The 18381-nt window shown below is 40.3% G+C and overlaps 1 protein-coding gene across 2 annotated transcripts in view; it reads right to left on the reverse strand.

Annotated features, from left to right (window-relative positions):
- Positions 1–2722: 2722 nt before the first annotated feature.
- FRY (FRY microtubule binding protein) overlaps positions 2723–18381 on the reverse strand; it is a gene marked incomplete at its 5' end in the record, with an annotated part of 329102 nt that continues 313443 nt past the window's right edge. Inside the window, 4 exons of one of the 2 annotated variants that reach the window (XM_082675864.1) lie at positions 2723–4101; positions 4738–4940; positions 8458–8568; positions 10446–10463. In XM_082675864.1, the coding sequence (XP_082531990.1) occupies positions 3843–4101; positions 4738–4940; positions 8458–8568; positions 10446–10463 (591 nt within the window). In that variant the 3' untranslated portion in view covers positions 2723–3842. The remainder of the gene's footprint in view (positions 4102–4737; positions 4941–8457; positions 8569–10445; positions 10464–18381) is intronic. The other variant, XM_082675865.1, reaches the window with a different exon arrangement.

The raw sequence follows: 18381 nt of genomic DNA on the forward strand, positions 1-18381 counted from the left end.
TCTGGTGGGTAGGGCCTTGTCAAAGGGTGTGTTTATAGGCAGCTGTGGGCTCAGGAAGACTTTAAGCAGCCTTAAAGTCTGCTGAAGGGTGGGGCTGCATTCCTACCCTGTTGGTTGTTTGGCCTGAGGCATCCCAACATTATGGGTAGCCTTTGGGCTGTTGGGTAGGGCCAGGCCTTGGCATCAAAATGGCGGCCTCCAGGACAGCTTACACCAATGAGTACTCCCCAGTACCTCTGCCACCAGTGTCCTTGTCCTAACAGTGAGCCACAGCCACCTCCTACCTCTCCAGGACACTCTCCAAGATCAGCAGGTAGGTCTTTCCCAGGCTATTATGAGGTCACTGCTTTTTCCACTGGGTCCCAGTGCACATGAAATCTTGTGTGCGCCCTCCAAGAGTGACATTTCTGTTTCCCCCAGTTCTGTGGAGTTTCTGCGATCAAGCCCCTCTGACCTTCAAAGCCAAATGCTCTGGGGGCTCCTCCTCCCAATTCCAGATCCCCATAGTAGGGAGCCTGACCTGGGGCTCAGAACTCTCACTCCTGTGGGAGAACCTCTGTGATATGATTATTTTACAGTTTGGGGGTCACCCACCTGGTGGGTATGGGATTTGATTATATCGCGAATGGAACCCTCCTCCCGTCTCATTGTGGCTTCTTTTTTGTCTTTGGAAGTAGATTATCTTTTTGGTAGGTTCCAGTCATTTTTTGTCAATGGTCGTTCAGCTGTTTTGATTTTGGTGTTTTCGTGAGGTGGGTGAGCTCAGGTCCTTCTACTCTGCCATCTTTCTGGGGATCTGAGGGTTCTGTCAAAATGTAGATTCTAAATCTGTAGGTCTGCAGTAGGACCTGAGAGTCTGTGTTTCTTCCAGGCTCCCAGAAGAGGTAGCCAATATTGATCTGTGTGCTTGGAGCAGCAAGACTGTAGTGAGGATAACACCAAGCTTCTGAAAGGAATCCGTCTTAAATGATAATACTGTTACTGGTTTGTTCTTAAAGGATATAAGATACAGATGAACACCCATGTGGAACAGATGTGTAGGGCAGGGCTTGGGGAAAGTGTGCAGAGCTTCCATGACCTCCCTGGGCACCCCTGCTTGTTCCCCTCCCTAGATGCTCCCCCCCTTGTTTCTGTAATTTGCAGTTCACTGAAAAGAACAGCATTAAGATTTGGAACCTGAAGAGCCCTAAGACCTAACTCTGTGCATGTTTGTGGACACGTTTGCAGGTGCAATGCTAAGTTACAAGCATCTTTATTTCACAGCTGTACTAACATATTAACGGTCTCACCTATTTGTGAGAATAAGACATTCGCATGCCTCTAAAATGTATGGTGCTTTTTCTAAAATACTCGATTTGGACACTACAATTTTAATCAAGTTATGTCTAAGTTGCAGTGCACCTGTCTGAATTGTTTTATGCCCGTGGGTAAAGTGTATCATGTTTTGGGACTAGAAAGCATGGAGGTATGAGAAGGTATTTCTCTTATCCCAGAAGCATCTGTTAGATATCTGCCCTCTCCTTTGGGTGGATATCTCTACCTCTTCTCTCTTCTCCATCCCTGTTCCTTGCGAAGTGAAAATTAACACTTCAGTAACAGAGGCACAACACAATACCCAAGGAGATTGGACTGCAGCTCTGAAATCATTGATTGGTGGGCTCAAATGGGGCAGGTCTGCAGCTTCAAAGGGCCTTTCTTTTATACTCAAGGGTGAGAAGGTTAAGAAATGGTGGAAAAGTAGAAGAAATGTTTCACATTAACAAATCTGTTTTTTTAAAAAATAAACAGAAAAAAACCCATTACTTCCCATGACTGCAGATTATAAGATATTACTGAAATCTCGGTTTTTTTTAAAAGAGTAACCCATCATGGTGGTTCTTTGCTGGGTTAGAGGCCATGGTGGAAAATTCAGTCATGACTGGTCAGTCCTATCTACTGTGGGTCCCAGCAGAACTCTGAGAGTTGGCTAGTGTTGTTAACCACAGAGACCTGCATTATGTAAGACTTTTTTTCAGAGATTGTGATTCAGTTTCTTTTCTACAAATCATGGAGAATCATCTTTAAGGTAAGGTGAAAATCATCAGAAGAGTATGTTGACAGCAATGTCCAGAAAGTCTTTAAAATAAGTGAATAGTTGTACCTATGGTAACATTAAAAAAATCTTGGGTCAGGCTCTGTTGCAGGGTACTTCTAGAAAATTACTACTTATGATTTAGTTGGTGCATGTTAGGAAAGCAAGTTATATTTGTTAATCTAAGAAGTATGAGTAGGAAGACCATAGAGATCAGATTGTTATGTGTCTCCATGACCCTGTTTTTTGAGTGGGGTGAAGAATAGATGGGTTTTGGTGAAAGAACAAAAACTCTTACTACTTTTTCCTGATCGTTATGGGTCTATTTCAGAATTTTAAGGATGACAACCTAATGATAGGTTATGGACAATTAGAGCTCTTGTTCTTCTCTGATTTCTCTCTTTTATCCCAGTGAGCACTGGGTGAGGGTCACAGTCTTTGGTGTCCACTTCAAGAGGTTACAGAGGCCTCCTGCTCCCAGGGTCAATGTACTGCCTCACAACCCCACGCCATTCATGGAACACATATGAGTGTGGCACCCCACACACAAAACTATAAATGTGTCAACGGCAAAAATCTTCATTAAGCAGAAATAAAACCTGTGGTCAATATGTATTTTTTTCTTTTAGTCTAAAGAGAATATTAACCGAGATTACATCACAAAAACTTTAAATGTATTTACAGAGTGAATAAGTTACACAGATAAACTTTGAATGTTTCTAATGTGCAACAGGTTTACATGCACACAGCTAACACTTGACAGCATTAAGTTTAAGGAGAAAACTTAAGAATGGCCCTTTACATATATATTACAAATAAAATGACATTTCTTAAGAAACAAAGTGACAACTCATATTTTACCGTTATGATTCTACTTCCAGCTATCCAAACGGATATTAAAATATGCATGCGTAACAGGTGGAAAGACTTGGAATTTATAATGTTGAATGTCTTTAACTTTTTTCTACAAAATGGCCAAGTTGGTTAAAATTAACACTCATCATTCTGTAGTATAAATATGCTCATAAAAGCAACCTTATAGTAAAAAGCAGCCAAGATCCTTTAAAAAAAAGGTCTCTCTGGACCATTTTTGGTGCAAGGGTCCTAATCACAGACCCCTGCAAAGAGATCCAGGGCTTTCGAAACAGTAGCCTAGCAACATAAGAAAGGTACTTCATAGCAGCTCCTTTTAGATACAGTAATTGTATTCAAATTTCAGTGTACATTAAATTGTCCATTTACAATTCCCTTTTCACATATACAGGCTGTCAGCTTTTGACCGTCTTACAATTTTCAATGGCCAGCTTCATTCTGCCTGCCCCTTCCTCAGCCCACCAAAAAAAGAAAAAAAAAAAGAAAAGGAAAGAATGTACAAGTTTTAGAATATAAAATATTTTTAGCGAAGAAAACATTGCACTTTTGCCAATCTAAAACTGTTTCTAGAAAGGAAGGTACTGTGCAGAGTAGTCGGCTTTGGTATGCAATGGAAGTCACATCTTCAGTAGTGAGTTGCATTTGCTCAGTAAAATAACACATCTGTGCCACACAGCATGACGGATGGAGGTTGTTCCAGAATGTCCTATGCTACCTTGGTTCTTATAGTATTGCTACACGTGGGAAGTTCTGCCATCCTCTTTAGAAAAAGTCCTACAGGTAACAAGAGGGAGAACAGTCTGACCAAGCCTTTTGAAGGCCGAGAAGACACTGAATGACGTCACCCCAGCATGGCAGCACCCCCAGCTTGGCACCCATGGGGGACGGAAGGCTCCTGTCAGAGACTAGTGCCGGAAACACTGGAGTCTGGAAGGAAAGCGGTGAGGACCCGGTAGCTCTGGGCCCTGCGGATCATGTCCCGGATCTCCATGTTCAGCTCCATCAGCTTGGTGCAGATCTCGGTCAGGCTCTGGTTAGACCCCACCAGTGCGTAAGTACCTGTTTGTCCCAGAGTTTGATGACGGAAATAAATATTCAGTAGTGTCTGGACCTCATCGTCAGAACTGCTTCCAAAGATGTCATTGGGCCACAGACTTCTGCAGTCAGAAAAGAAGAGCAGATTAGAGGCACTATTATTCACAAGTTTGAGAGGTTATGAGTCTTTATTAGTATAAGAAAATTGCTCTTTTAATACAAAAGCTTTTGTTGAGCTATAATTCACAAACTGTACAATTCAGCTATCTAAAATATATAGTTCTGTGGCTTTTTTAGTAATATTCAGAGTTGTGCAGACATCACATGATCAGTTTTAGAATATTGAATGTTATTGGTTTTGATAAAATATCTAAAGTAAAAAAATATCAGAATGGAATCCCATAATCTTAAAATATTTATTTGCTATAGCATTCTGGTTACAATGAATGTGAATATACTATCAAAATGTAGGGAGAAAAAACCCAAAGAGGCTACATTCAAATAATTAGTTTTAAAATTATGTTGGCGTATACTTTGAAGTGTTTGAACATTTAAGAGATGACCAGAACCGAAACCAACACTTCAAACAATAAGTCCTGAAATCTGATGTTTCTGGCATGGTAATGGGAAGGATCTGAGAAGGGTTTATATAAACATCTTGGTGTTCCTTCCGTAGTGATTTAGTCCCCAGCCATGACAAAGTAACTATTAGGCATGCATTTCCTTTAACCGTCTCTAAATAGAAATAGTAGCGTCACCTGCATTCCCGGATTTGCCGTAAAGCCTTGCCAAGTTCGTTGTTTTTCAAGCACTCGAGCATGGACTGGATGGCTGCTTCAGTGGACGTGAAGGTCGGCTCAGACCACGCCCCCTCTATGTAGAGAGGGTCGGCTGTGATGGCTGCAGTAGCCTCCTTCAGGTTTTTCTTTAGGTCACTCAGTTCCCTGGACATATTTAGCAGCTGTTAAAAAAAAAAAAGTATTTTTACTGTATTTAGTTGCAGGCTGGATTTTACATCCCCAAAGTAAAAAAAAATTTGACTGTATGAGGTCTGGTTAAGCAGAAGCTTAATATCTCGGTAAACTAAAATAGGACAGATGAAACCGTACTGCGTGGTATATGTAGGGTTATGGGGCTGAATGCGTTGTATTCAACTATGTCAACAGCTGGGATGCGCTCCTTATAGAAAAGATTGACTCCTTTTAAAACGTCGTCTATTTAAGCAGAAGGGCATACGTAGAAGTAAAATGCACAAGAGAACAGGCTCGGGAGTTGGATAACGCTGGGTTTATTAGATGCCAGTTCTGCATTATTGACTACTGCATAGTCAAGTAAACAAACTTTTACGTGCCTTAGTTTTATCATCTGTGAGATTGAAGATATTACCCACCTCTCAGGTTATTTTAAAGATGACAGCTTGGCACAAAAGTGCCCAATAAATTTAATTATGAACACATGCTGTTTGAAGAATAAACTTTTCTCCCTACTCCTATGCCACAGGAAAAGATGAAAGACATAATTTTAAGAGGGAGGAGGAAAAATCTCAATGTAATGTTAGTATTCATGTTACAAGTAAGAGATATTTTCCCTCAGAATTACTGGAACCAAAAGATTCTGAGTTGTTAAAAAGTAAATCATAAAGAGAACCTGTGTCACTTCTTAGTGCCTCCAAAGTGTACAGTGGAAGACAGCTCTTTTGCAGTTTGACCTCAAGAGCATTTAAAAGAAACTGAGATGAATTTAAAGGTTTTTTGTTTCCCTTTGTCATGTAAGCTGAGGATGCCCAGTTTCTTTGAAAAGTTGATTTACCCAGCATCTTTACCTGTTTTCATTCCCAGCCTGCTCACTGTACAAGGTATAGAACTGAAGCCCTCAAGGACTGTCTTCACACAGATGCCGATTAAATACAACGCTGTACTCCAGCCCCACGTTCAAAATTCAAGGAGGTAATCCTTTTACATAAGTTGTTAGAGTGTCTTAGACATATAGTTTTTAAAGTGTGAAAGTGAATTTCTTATTTTAAATCTAGGTAAGTTTTTTTTTTTTTTTTTTTTTTTTTTTTTTTTTTTTTGCGGTACGCAGGCCTCTCACTGTTGTGGTCTCTCCCGTTGCGGAGCACAGGCTCTGGACGCGCAGGCTCAGCGGCCATGGCTCACGGGCCCAGCCGCTCTGCGGCATGTGGGATCTTCCTGGACTGGGGCACGAACCCATGTCCCCTGCATCGGCAGGCGGACTCTCAACCACTGCGCCACCAGGGAAGCCCTAGGTAAGTTTTAAATTATGTGTGTGTAAAGTATTTAAAACTTACCTAGATTTAAAATAATTAAGGAAAAATTCACTTTAAATTTATTAGATTTAAAATAATTATATACACACACACGGTATGAAACATGTAATTTACTACTCTTAAGTGAAACGTGAATTACTTTTTTAATATGGAAAATGACATGTGAATTGCATGTGCATTGTCCTCTATTTTTGGAGCAGAGAATGGACTCTGAGGGTTCGGTTCCTACTTTCCAGAGGAGTAAAGCTTATCTTGACAATGGGGCAAATCCCAGTCATCAACTGTCTTTTCTTTTATCTGATAATTTGTGATTCTGTGGAGGAAAACTCGTTTGTGAAGAGCTCTTCATAAACAACGATGTCTGACTCCTGTCTCACTTGAAATTGGGATCTGTGAAAGGACAGTTGACCCTTGAGCAACTCGGGGTTAGAGGCACGGTCTAACTTCTGGTTCCACCCACCCACCCACCCCCGCCCCTAGAACTTAACTACTAACAGCCCCCTGTTGACCGGAAGCCTTACTGATAACACACAGTCCATTAATACATATTTTGTATGTTATATGTATGTCTACATATATTTTATGTAGTCACGACATATCTATTTCTAGGTATGTTTGCAAGATTTTTCAAATTTCCAATATATTGAAAAAATCCACATAGGTAAGTGGACTCACAGTTCAAACTCATGTTGTTCAAGGGTGAACTGTATATTTAAAAACTATAGTCACTTTTCCTTTTTTCCACACTGAGTAATAATTATGGTTAAATGGCTGTCATTCTGTCTCCTCCTCCCCTACCCCCAACTCAGACATGAGGTTTCTAGGCTCCAGCCTCACTCCGCTGCTTGCAATGGGATTGTTTCATGGACTCATGACTGTTCCCTGACAGCACATCTGCACCTTTAGCAGCAGATCCTTGTATTTAACTACATGCAAGATGGGATCTAGCAGGCAGAGTCGGTCACTGACGAGCAGGCAGGAGCTGTGGATGTACAATTGTGTCAGGCCTCCTCCGACATCCCTGTCTTAGCTGTGGCACTGTGGTTACATAGTTCATCTGAGAGGGGACCTGAGCATCGTCCCCCACTCCTCCCCCCACACCCCATCAGTTTCAGTGACCTTTTGTCCTAAAATATCTCCCACGTTTCCTCCCTATCCTTACCTAGCACTTCTGTCCTAGTTCAAACTCTCACCTCTTACCTGAGCTATTTCAGCGGCCTCATAACTGACTGGTCTGTCTGTCTCCAGTCTAGCTGTCACCAAATCCACCCTCCACATCCCTGCCGTGAAGATCTAACTAAAATACTCACAGGTGCAGCGTCTTGCGTGATCTCACCTTACTTATCTCTTCCGCCTTAGTCCATTGTTCCTTTTGGTTTGCATTTTATAGTCTAGCAATCCTCAATTGCCTGTACTTGTAGTTCCTATCTCTTTCTCACTACCATATTTATGCCCACGCTGTTGTTTCTTACTGGAACATTCCTCCTTACCCCCCACTTCATCTCTCTAATTCTAACTCATCCTTTAAGAATCAGGTGTGATCTCCTCCAGAAAGTTTCCTCTTTCAACCTCCTTGTCTCCAGCTGAACTAGGCACTCACCCTCTGAGCTTCCACAATATCCAGTGTACACCACCATTATTTCATCTACTACACTGCAGTAGTGTTTTTTCAAGTCTAGGAAAAATTTGGCTCACTCAGAAGCTGTATGCTCAAGTTACTTTACCTTTTACATTAAAAGTATTAATGCATCCGGATGCTAAGCAGAGCAGGGAAGCTGAAGAGAGTCAAACATCATGTAGTTATTTCCTTCTTACCTCAATGTAGGATCAAGTATGAACAGCTAGAGGTCAGAAAAACCGTAACACAAGGAACTTTTTCAAATAAGGATCCCCAGACACAGGGCCAGGGGGAGGCAAGTGAGGCCCTCGGCATAGCATTCAGGGAGGGGCTCACCCTGAAGGTCGTCCTTGTATTTTGTGTCCAGGTATGTCACTTGCCTCACCCTAGTCCTGGCACTGCCATGTGAGCATGGAAATAAATATAAGACACTGGTATTTAAGACTTGTGCTTGAGTGAAAGGATTATGTGGGAATAAAATCACTTGGACATTTATAAACTGGCAGGAGGGAGAACAAAAGGAAAGCAGTGATACTCATGGCAGGACCTGGGGTCGGGAGTGGGCAGGCTCACCTCTGGCATGGAGCTGACTTCGTGCACCTGGCCGATGAGCTTACAGTACGACTGAAAAAGCAGCAGCAGCTGGAAGTGTAGCTTATACAACCTCTGACACAGTTCCAGTTGCTAAAGAGAGAATTTGCATGGGAAGAAAGAGTTATTAAGGATCATTCTTGTATAGTAAGTGAAATCTTAGTGGAGACTAATGCACCTTTTTTTTTTTTTAAATCAAGGAACCATAACTAGTTGTTACCATTCCAAATAAAACAGAACAATAAATCCAATCAATGACTATCAGTGAGAAATTCACTGTGTAATATAGAATAAAACAGCTCCTGGAGGATGACTAATTAGAAAGAAGTAGTAGCTAGCTATAAAGGGACTTAGTGAACTGCCAAATTTCCATTATATTCGCCAATTAAATTACAGGTTTAATATCTACAAATTATAACTGCAGTCTTAATTTTTATAAGCTATACATCTTTGAACACAATTTCTTTTTATTAAAGGTATATTTAAAAGGCAGAGCATTAAGTGGTTCTAGGTGTTAAATTTATAAATTCAGCAGACACTTGGGAGATTATTCCTTGTGACAATTCTGGCTGCCATTTAGGGTATAGGCACTCATCCTAAAGTCTGTGTAAACACAAGAGTCACGTGACTGTCTAAGGTGCTGCATCAGGTTTAATGATGATGCTTCTACTCAGTGCTCAACAAATTTGTTGACTTAAAGAGAGATAAAAAGGGCCCAAAATGCTTACAAAAAGGAGAAATCATGAAAGCATGCAAAACTTTCTGTGGAAAGAACGTTAAAAAATATGCATACAAAATGGCCCTGGAGCTCTATAGACACCTCTGGAATTGAAAATGTTTTCATTATACAGCTTACATGTACTGTAAGGGAAGAATAAACCATGAGTAATTCCAACACCAATGATCATAGTACTCTTTGAGCTGTATCTGCTCAATGGCCTCTAAACTTTGCCTGTTTTATCCCAAGAAAGGGTTAGCTCCTAGGTAGCAGATGGGATTCTGCTAGAGGAAAACGACAGCCTTCACTAGATAGAATTTAATGGCTCAGCAGTCACCACTGAAAGTGGGTGAGATATGTGGCTTAAACCAAACACTTCACTGTTCAGTTTTCAAACGTGGTTAAGTAAGGATAAATAGGGCCTTTCTTTCACTAATGGACTACAAAGAATTCAGTAAGAATTGAGAGCCACTGACGTGACTTAAAACTGTTCCCCCCAAATCAGTTTAAGGAGAGCCACTGACGTGACTTAAAATTGTTCCCCCCAAATCAGTTTAAGGAGAGAAATGACAAGAATTTAAATTTAGGTTTTTAGGAAGCGTATTCCATTAATAGTATTATTAACATACTCTTGACCCTAATTTTAAAAGTGACTAAAGTTTATGCTAAGACCATGCTGGATGGAGTTTTCTTTCTCCTCTCTCCCTGGCCCTTAGGGGGAAAAAGCAATTCTACTTAGATTTATTTGATCTCTCAATGCTGGTAACCAGCCTAAGTGTAAAGAAGTAGCTACACTCGTTTGCTAACCCAAACTAGATGTTTGGTTGTTTTAGTAACACATTTTATGATAATTTAAACTTGCCTTTGTGGAAACCTTTTCAAAATCTGGTATAAAAGACAACTGCCAGAGACTCTCAGACAAAAAAAGTATTGTTTAAAAACAAAATGTTACCTTTCACAATTTAGGGTGAAACCTAGCTATGAAAACTCTGACTTTTCTAAGTGTCAGATAATGGTAGTTATTTCTAAAAATATTCTAGTGATAACATGAGAGTTCATAGCAACATAGGTTTCTACTTTGGGAGGAAAGCAGCCCAGAATGCTAATAAACTACATGTCTCAGTCTACCAAATAAAAGAAAATGAAACAAAAAAGGGAAAACATGCTAAGAGATATAATAGTAACAGTAAAAATAAGATTGTTATGGGTCCATGCCTAAATGGACAAAGAGTAGGAAAGAAAGTTAACTTACTGCAAGAGATTCCATTTGCTACACAGCAAGCATGGCACAGGAAACAAAGGAAAGGAAAGAAAGTACAGGGTCAGTGTAATGCATGCAACAGAAAGCACGGCCCTCTTCTAAGAGCAGAACTGTCAGCCGTCAGCCGTCAGCCGTATTAGCATCGCTTGCCCCAACGTGATAAATGGTTGCAAATGTTGTACCCATTCAACATGCACAGCAGTCCAGTTAAAAACAAGCTCTAATGGGAAACATGTCATTGAAAAAACATAATTTGTGATCTTTTAGATTCTCTGATTAGTTAATTTAGACTTTGTCAGTCTTGGAGACCATAAGTGAAAACTTATATTGCTTGAAGATTTTAGTGTTTAAATGTGAATAGTAACATAGTAAACATAGTAAAACTGTGAGGAGACCAACTGATTAATCTGAAAGAACTACAGCCCCAAACAAATTACACTATTGCTAGGTTAAGGCAGAGTCTTTAATATGTTTGGCTTCATATCCACTACGCTATGACTATCCAATTAGCATAGACTATAATTAACAATCTAAGTGGCATTTTCTTTAGAGTCAGGTTGCCTTCCACGTCGAGAATATTTTACAGGACTGCTAGATATTGTTATTTCAAAGGACTGAACATTGTCTTTATACTCCCAAACAAGTGTGAGATATGACAATTAATCTTGCATTTTAGTTTTTATAATTTTTTCCCCAGTAGACAATTTCTAAAAGTAATCTAGAACTGATGTTAGTCTAGAATATTATAAATTTGTAACTGGGCCATGTTACAGATTACACAACCCGAGGTATTTACTATTTTCAAGAAAACTTTAACTGTGCTAGAAGTTTTTATAACCAAACCTTATGCACTGAAAAACAATGTCACACAAGAAAGGAGTACAGGGCCAGAGTTTTAAGTCTGCATATACAGAGTTGCCACTGTGAAGACTTTTTAGAAAACGTCAAATCTGATTGAAACGTTTAGTATGAACCTTAGTACATAACTGCTTCTACCATGGAATTTACTTTTCAGAAGCATGGAATGAAGCAAGTGCTGAGTAAATTACATGGTCTTATGTGAAGAAAATGGCTATCTTTTTTACTGTTTTCCAAAAGAATGTTGTAATCCCAGGTCATCAAGTCAGTTAAAGAAAAATCTTCTCTGTTCAGTGAAGGCAAATGAGGCTTTTTGACTTGAGCCTGGTACCGAGGAATTTCATTGTCAACGAATTCCTTCCACTCCACGCTCAGGGCACACACTTGTGTTTCTTGGGAGATGGACAGCTTGATGAACACCAGTTCTCAGTGTCCTTCTTACACTCTCCTTTCTAGGTAGGCTAGTCCAAGCTGCATTGATATTTATTACCCCAGAATCTTTTCCTAGGCCACAGGCTTGGATGTAGTTTGCATTTAGAGTTCCAAAAAGATAGTGAAAAAAGCCTTTCAAGGAAAATGTTAAAACGTCCCCCCGACAAATATTTTCCGATATCCAGGTTTTAAAAATAATCCCTTTAGAAGTCTTTATAGATATATCTATGTTTTTGTGATTCAAGATTCTTTTGAAAATGTGGGAATGTGTTTTATTTGGTCACAAGGATTTTCTTCAAGCCCAGTTCCTGTACTCCTGATATGACTTGATTTATATATAAATTGGATTTAGAGGTATGTTTTCTGAAAATGAGAAAAAAAAATGTCAAGATGTTAAGAACTGATCATAGACAAGGTAGCTTAAAAGCCTAGAGTCATCTAGTTCTTATTCATTAACAGTATCATAGGAGGAGCTTCAAGATGGTGGAAGAGTAAGACGTGGAGATCACCTTCCAAATACATCAGAAATACACCTACACGTGGAACAACTCCTACAGAACACCTACTGAATGCTGGCAGAAGACCTCAGACCTCCCCAAAGGCAAGAAACCCCCCACATACCTGGGTACGGCAAAAGATAAAAGAATAAACAGAGACAAAAGAATAGGGACGGGACCTGCACCAGTGGGAGGGAGCTGTGAAGGAGGAAAGGTTTCCACACACTAGGAGCCCCTTCGCGGGCAGAGACCGCGCGTGGCAGAGGGGGGACGCTTTGCAGCCGCGGAGGACAGCATAGCAACAGGGGTGCGGGGGGCAAAGCGGAGAGATTCCTGCACAGAGGATTGGTGCCGACCGGCACTCACCAGCCCGAGAGGCTTGTCTGCTCACCCGCCGGGGCGGGCGGGGCTGGGAGCTGAGGCTCGGGCTTCGGAGGTCAGATCCCAGGGAGAGGACTGGGGTTGGCTGTGTGAACACAGCCTGAAGGGGGCTAGTGCACCACAGCTAGACGGGAGGGAGTCCGGGAAAAGTCTGGAACTGCCTAAGAGGCAAGAGACCATTGTTTCTGGTGCCTGAGGAGAGGGGATTCAGAGCGCCGCTTAAAGGAGCTCTAGAGACGGGCATGAGCCACGGCTGTCAGCTTGGACCCCAGAGACGGGCATGAGACGCTAAGGCTGCTGCTGCCGCCACCAAGAAGCCTGTGTGCGAGCACAGGTCACTCTCCACACCCCCTTCCGGGGAGCCCGTGCAGCCCGCCACTGGCAGGGTCCCAGGATCCAGGGAGAACTTGCCTGGGAAAACACACACCGGCCTCTGTCGCTGCAGGCTCGCCCCGCATCCATACCCCTCCCTCCCCCGGGGCTTAATGAGCCAGAGCCCCCGAATCAGCTGCTCCTTTAACCCCATCCTGTCTGAGCGAAGAACAGACGCCCTCAGGCAACCTACACGCAGAGGCGGGGCCAACTCCAAAGCTGAACCCCAGGAGCTGTGCGAACAAAGAAGAGAAAGGGAAATCTCTCCCAGCAGCCTCAGGAGCAGCGGATTAAATCTCCACAATCAACTTGATGTACCTGCATCTGTGGAATACCTGAATAGACAAAGACAAAGAATCAACCCAAATTGAGGAGGTGGACCTTGGGAACAACGATATATATATTTTTTTACCTTTTTCTCTTTTCATGAGTGTGTATGTGTACGCTTCTGTGTGTGATTTTGTCTGTATAGCTTTGCTTTTACCATTTCTCCTAGGGTTCTGCCTGTCCATATTATTTTCTTTATTACTTAAAAATTTTTTTTTCTTAACTATTTTTTATTTTAATAACTTTATTTTATTTTATTTTGCCTTCTTCCTTTCTTTTTCTCCCTTTTATTCTGAGCCGTGTGGATGACAGGCTCTTGATGCTCCAGCCAGGTGTCAGGGCTGTGCCACTGAGGTGTGAGAGCCAAGTTCCGGACTGGTCCACAAGAGACCTCCAAGCTCCATGTAATATCAAATGGTAAAAATCTCCCAGAGATCTCCATCTCAATGCCAAGACCCAGCTTCACTCAATGACCAGCAAGCTACAGTGCTGGACACACTATGCCAAACAACTAGCAAGACAGGAACACAACTCCACCCATTAGCACAGAGGCTGCCTAAAATCATAATAAGGCCACAGACACCCAAAAACACACCACCAGACGTGGACCTGCCCACCAGAAAGACAAGATCCAGCCTCATCCACCAGAACACAGGCACTAGTCCCCTCCACCAGGAAGCCTACACAACCCACTGAACCAACCTTAGCCACTGGGGACAGACATCAAAAACAATGGGAACTACGAACCTGCAGCCTGCAAAAAGGAGACCCCAAATACAGTAAGTTAAGCAAAATGTGAAGACAAACACACAGCAGATGAAGGAATTAGGCAGACGCCCACCAGACCTAACAAATGAAGAGGAAATAGGCAGTGTACCTGAAAAAGAATTCAGAGTAATGATAGTAAAGATGATCCAAAATCTTGGAAACAGAATGGAGAAAATACAAGAAACGTTTAACAAGGACCTAGAAGAACTAAAGAGCAAACAAACAGTGATGAACAACACAATAAATGAAATTAAAAATTCTCTAGAAGGGATCAATAGCAGAATAACTGAGGCAGAAGAATGGATAAGGGACCTGGAAGATAAAATAGTGGAAATAACTACTGCAGAGCAGAATAAAGAAAAAAGAATGAAAAGAATTGAGGACAGTCTCAGAGACCTTTGGGACAACATTAAACACACCAACATTTGAATTATAGGGGTCCCAGAAGAAGAAGAGAAAAAGAAATGGACTGAGAAAATATTTGAAGAGATTATAGTTGAAAACTTCCCTAATATGGGAAAGGAAAGAGTTAATCAAGTCCAGGAAGCACAGAGAGTCCCATACAGGATAAATCCAAGGAGAAACACTACAAGACACATATTAATCAACCTATCAAAAAATAAATACAAAGAAAAATATTAAAAGCAGCAAGGGAAAAACAACAAATAACATACAAGGGAATCCCCATAAGGTTAACAGCTTATCTTTCCGCAGAAACTCTGCAAGCCAGAAGGAACTAGCAGGACATATTTAAAGTGATGAAGGAGAAAAACCTACAACCAAGATCACTCTACCCAGCAAGGATCTCATTCAGATTTGATGGAGAAATTAAAACCTTTACAGACAAGCAAAAGCTAAGAGAATTTATCACCACCAAACCAGCTTTACAACAAATGCTAAAGGAACTTTTCTAGGCAGGAAACACAAGATAAGGAAAAGACCTACAATAATAAACCCAAAACACTTAAGAAAATGGTAATAGGAACGTACATATCGATAATTACCTTAAATGTAAATGGAATAGATGCTCCCACCAGAAGACACAGACTGTCTGAATGGATACAAAAACAAGACCCATCTATATGCTGTCTACAAGAGACCCACTTCAGACCTAGGGACACATACAGACTGAAAGTGAGGGGATGGAAAAAGATATTCCATGCAAATGGAAATCGAAAGAAAGCTGGAGTAGCAATTCTCATATCAGACAAAATAGACTTTAAAATAAAGCCTATTACAAGAGACAAAGGACACTACATAATGATCAAGGGATCGATCCAAGAAGAAGATATAACAATTGTAAATATTTATGCACCCAGAATAGGAACACCTCAATACATAAGGCAAATACTAACAGCCATAAAAGGGGAAATCGACAGTAACACAATCATAGAAGGGGACTTTAACATGCCACTTTCACCAATGGACAGATCATCCAAAATGAAAATAAATAAGGAAATACAAGCTTTAAATGATACATTAAACAAGATGGACTTAATTGATATTTATAGGACATTCCATTCAAAAACAACAGAATCCACTTTCTTCTCAAGTGCTCATGGAACATTCTCTAGGATAGATCATATCCTGGGTCACAAATCAAGCCTTGGTAAATTTAAGAAAATCGAAATCGTATCAAGTATCTTTTCCGACCACAATGCTATGAGACTAGATATCAATTACAGGAAAAAATCTGAAAGAAATACAAACACATAGAGGTTAAACAACACACTACTTAATAACCAAGAGATCACTGAAGAAATCAAAGAGGAAATCAAAAAATACTTAGAAACAAATGACAATGAAAACACAATGACCCAAAACCTATGGGATGCAGCAAAAGCAGTTCTAAGAGGGAAGTTTATAGCAATACAGTCCTACCTTAGGAAACAAGAAACATCTCAAACAACCTAACCTTACACCTAAAGCAATTAGAGAAAGAACAAAAGAACCCCAAAGTAAGCAGAAGGAAAGAAATCATAAAGATCAGATCAGAAATAAATGAAAAAGAAATGTAGGAAATGACAGCAAAGATCAATAAAACTAAAAGCTGGTTCTTTGAGAAGATAAACAAAATTGATAAACCATTAGCCAGACTTCTCAAGAAAAAGAGGGAGAGGACTCAAATCAATAGAATTAGAAATGAAAAAGGAGAAGTAACAACTGACACTGCAGAAATACAAAGGATCATGAGAGATTACTACAAGCAACTCTTGCCAATAAAATGGACAACCTGGAAGAAATGGACAAAGTCTTAGAAATGCACAACCTGCCGAGAATGAACTAGGAAGAAATAGAAAATATGAACAGACCAATCACAAGCACTGAAATTGAAACTGTGATTAAAAATCTTGCAACAAACAAAAGCCCAGGATCAGATGGCTTCACAGGCAAATTCTATCAAATATTTAGAGAAGAGCTAACACCTATCCTTCTCAAACTCTTCCAAAATATAGCGGAGGGTGGAACACTCCCAAACTCATTCTACGAGGCCACCATCACCCTGATACCAAAACCAGACAAAGATGTCACAAAGAAAGAAAACTGCAGGCCAATATCACTGATGAATATAGATGCAAAAATCCTCAACAAAATACTACCAAACGGAATCCAACAGCACATTAAAAGGATCATACAGCATGATCAAGTGTGGTTTATTCCAGGAAAGCAAGGATTCTTCAATATATGCAGATCAATCAACGTGATATACCATATTAACAAGTTGAAGGAGAAAAACCATATGATAAGCTCAACAGATGCAGAGAAAGCTTTCGACAAAAGTCAACACCCATTTATGATAAAAGCCTTCCAGAAAGTAGGCATAGAGGGAACTTTCCTCAACATGATAAAGGCCATATATGACAAACCCACAGCCAACATCGTCCTCAATGGTGAAAAACTGAAACCATTTCCACTAAGATCAGGAACAAGACAAGGTTGCCCACTAACCACTACTATTCAATATTGTTTTGGAAGTTTTAGCCACAGCAATCAGAGAAGAAAAGGAAATAAAAGGAATCCAAATCGGAAAAGAAGAAGTAAAGCTGTCACTGTTTGCAGATGACATGATCCTATACATAGAGAATCCTAATGATGCTACCAGAAAACTACTAGAGCTAATCAATGAGTTTGTTAAAGTAGCGGGATACAAAATTAATGTCCAGAAATCTCTTGCATTCCTATACAGTAATGATGAAAAATCTGAAAGTGAAATTAAGAAAACACTCCCATTTACCATTGCAACAAAAAGAAAAAATATCTAGAAATGAACCTACCGAAGGAGACAAAAGACATGTATGCAGAAAATTATAAGACACTGATGAAAGAAATTAAAGATGATACAAATAGATGGAGAGATATACCATGTTCTTGGATTGGAAGAATCAACATTGTGAAAATGACTCTACTACCCAAAGCAATCTACAGATTCAATGCAATCCCTATCAAACTACCACTGGCATTTTTCACAGAACTAGAACAAAAAATTTCACAACTTGTATGGAAACACAAAGACCCTGAATAGCCAAAGCAATCTTGAGAAAGAAAAACGGAGCTGGAGGAATCAGGCTCCCTGACTTCAGACTATACTGCAAAGCTACAGTAATCAAGACAGTATGGTACTGGCATAAAAACAGAAATATGGATCAATGGAACAGGATAGAAAGCCCAGAGATAAAGCCACGCACATATGGTCACCTTATCTTTGATAAAGTAGGCAAGAATATACAGTGGAGAAAAGACAGCCTCTTCAATAAGTGGTGCTGGGAAAACTGGACAGCTATATGTAAAAGAATGAAATTAGAACATTCTCTAACACCACACACAAAAAAACCTCAAAATGGATTAAAAACCTAAATGTAAGGCCAGACACCATCAAACTCTTAGAGGAAAACATAGGCAGAACACTCTATGACATAAATCACAGCAAGATCCTTTTTGACCCACCTCCTAGAGAAATGGAAATAAAAACAAAAATAAACAAATGGGACCTAGTGAAAGTTAAAAGCTTCTGCACAGCAAAGGAAACCATAAACAAGACGAAAAGACAACCCTCAGAATGGGAGAAAATATTTGCAAATGAAGCAACTGACAAAGGATTAATCTCCAAAAGATACAAGCAATTCATGCAGCTCAGTATCAAAAAAACAAACAACCCAATCCAAAAATGGGCAGAAGACCTAAATAGACATTCCTTCAAAGAAGATATACAGATTGCCAACAAACACATGAAAGAATGCTCAACATCATTAATCATTAGAGATATGCAAATCAAAACTACAGTGAGATATCAT

The sequence above is a fragment of the Grampus griseus genome, assembly GCF_964374135.1.
Source record: "Grampus griseus genome assembly, chromosome: 18".
Taxonomy (NCBI): domain Eukaryota; kingdom Metazoa; phylum Chordata; class Mammalia; order Artiodactyla; family Delphinidae; genus Grampus; species Grampus griseus.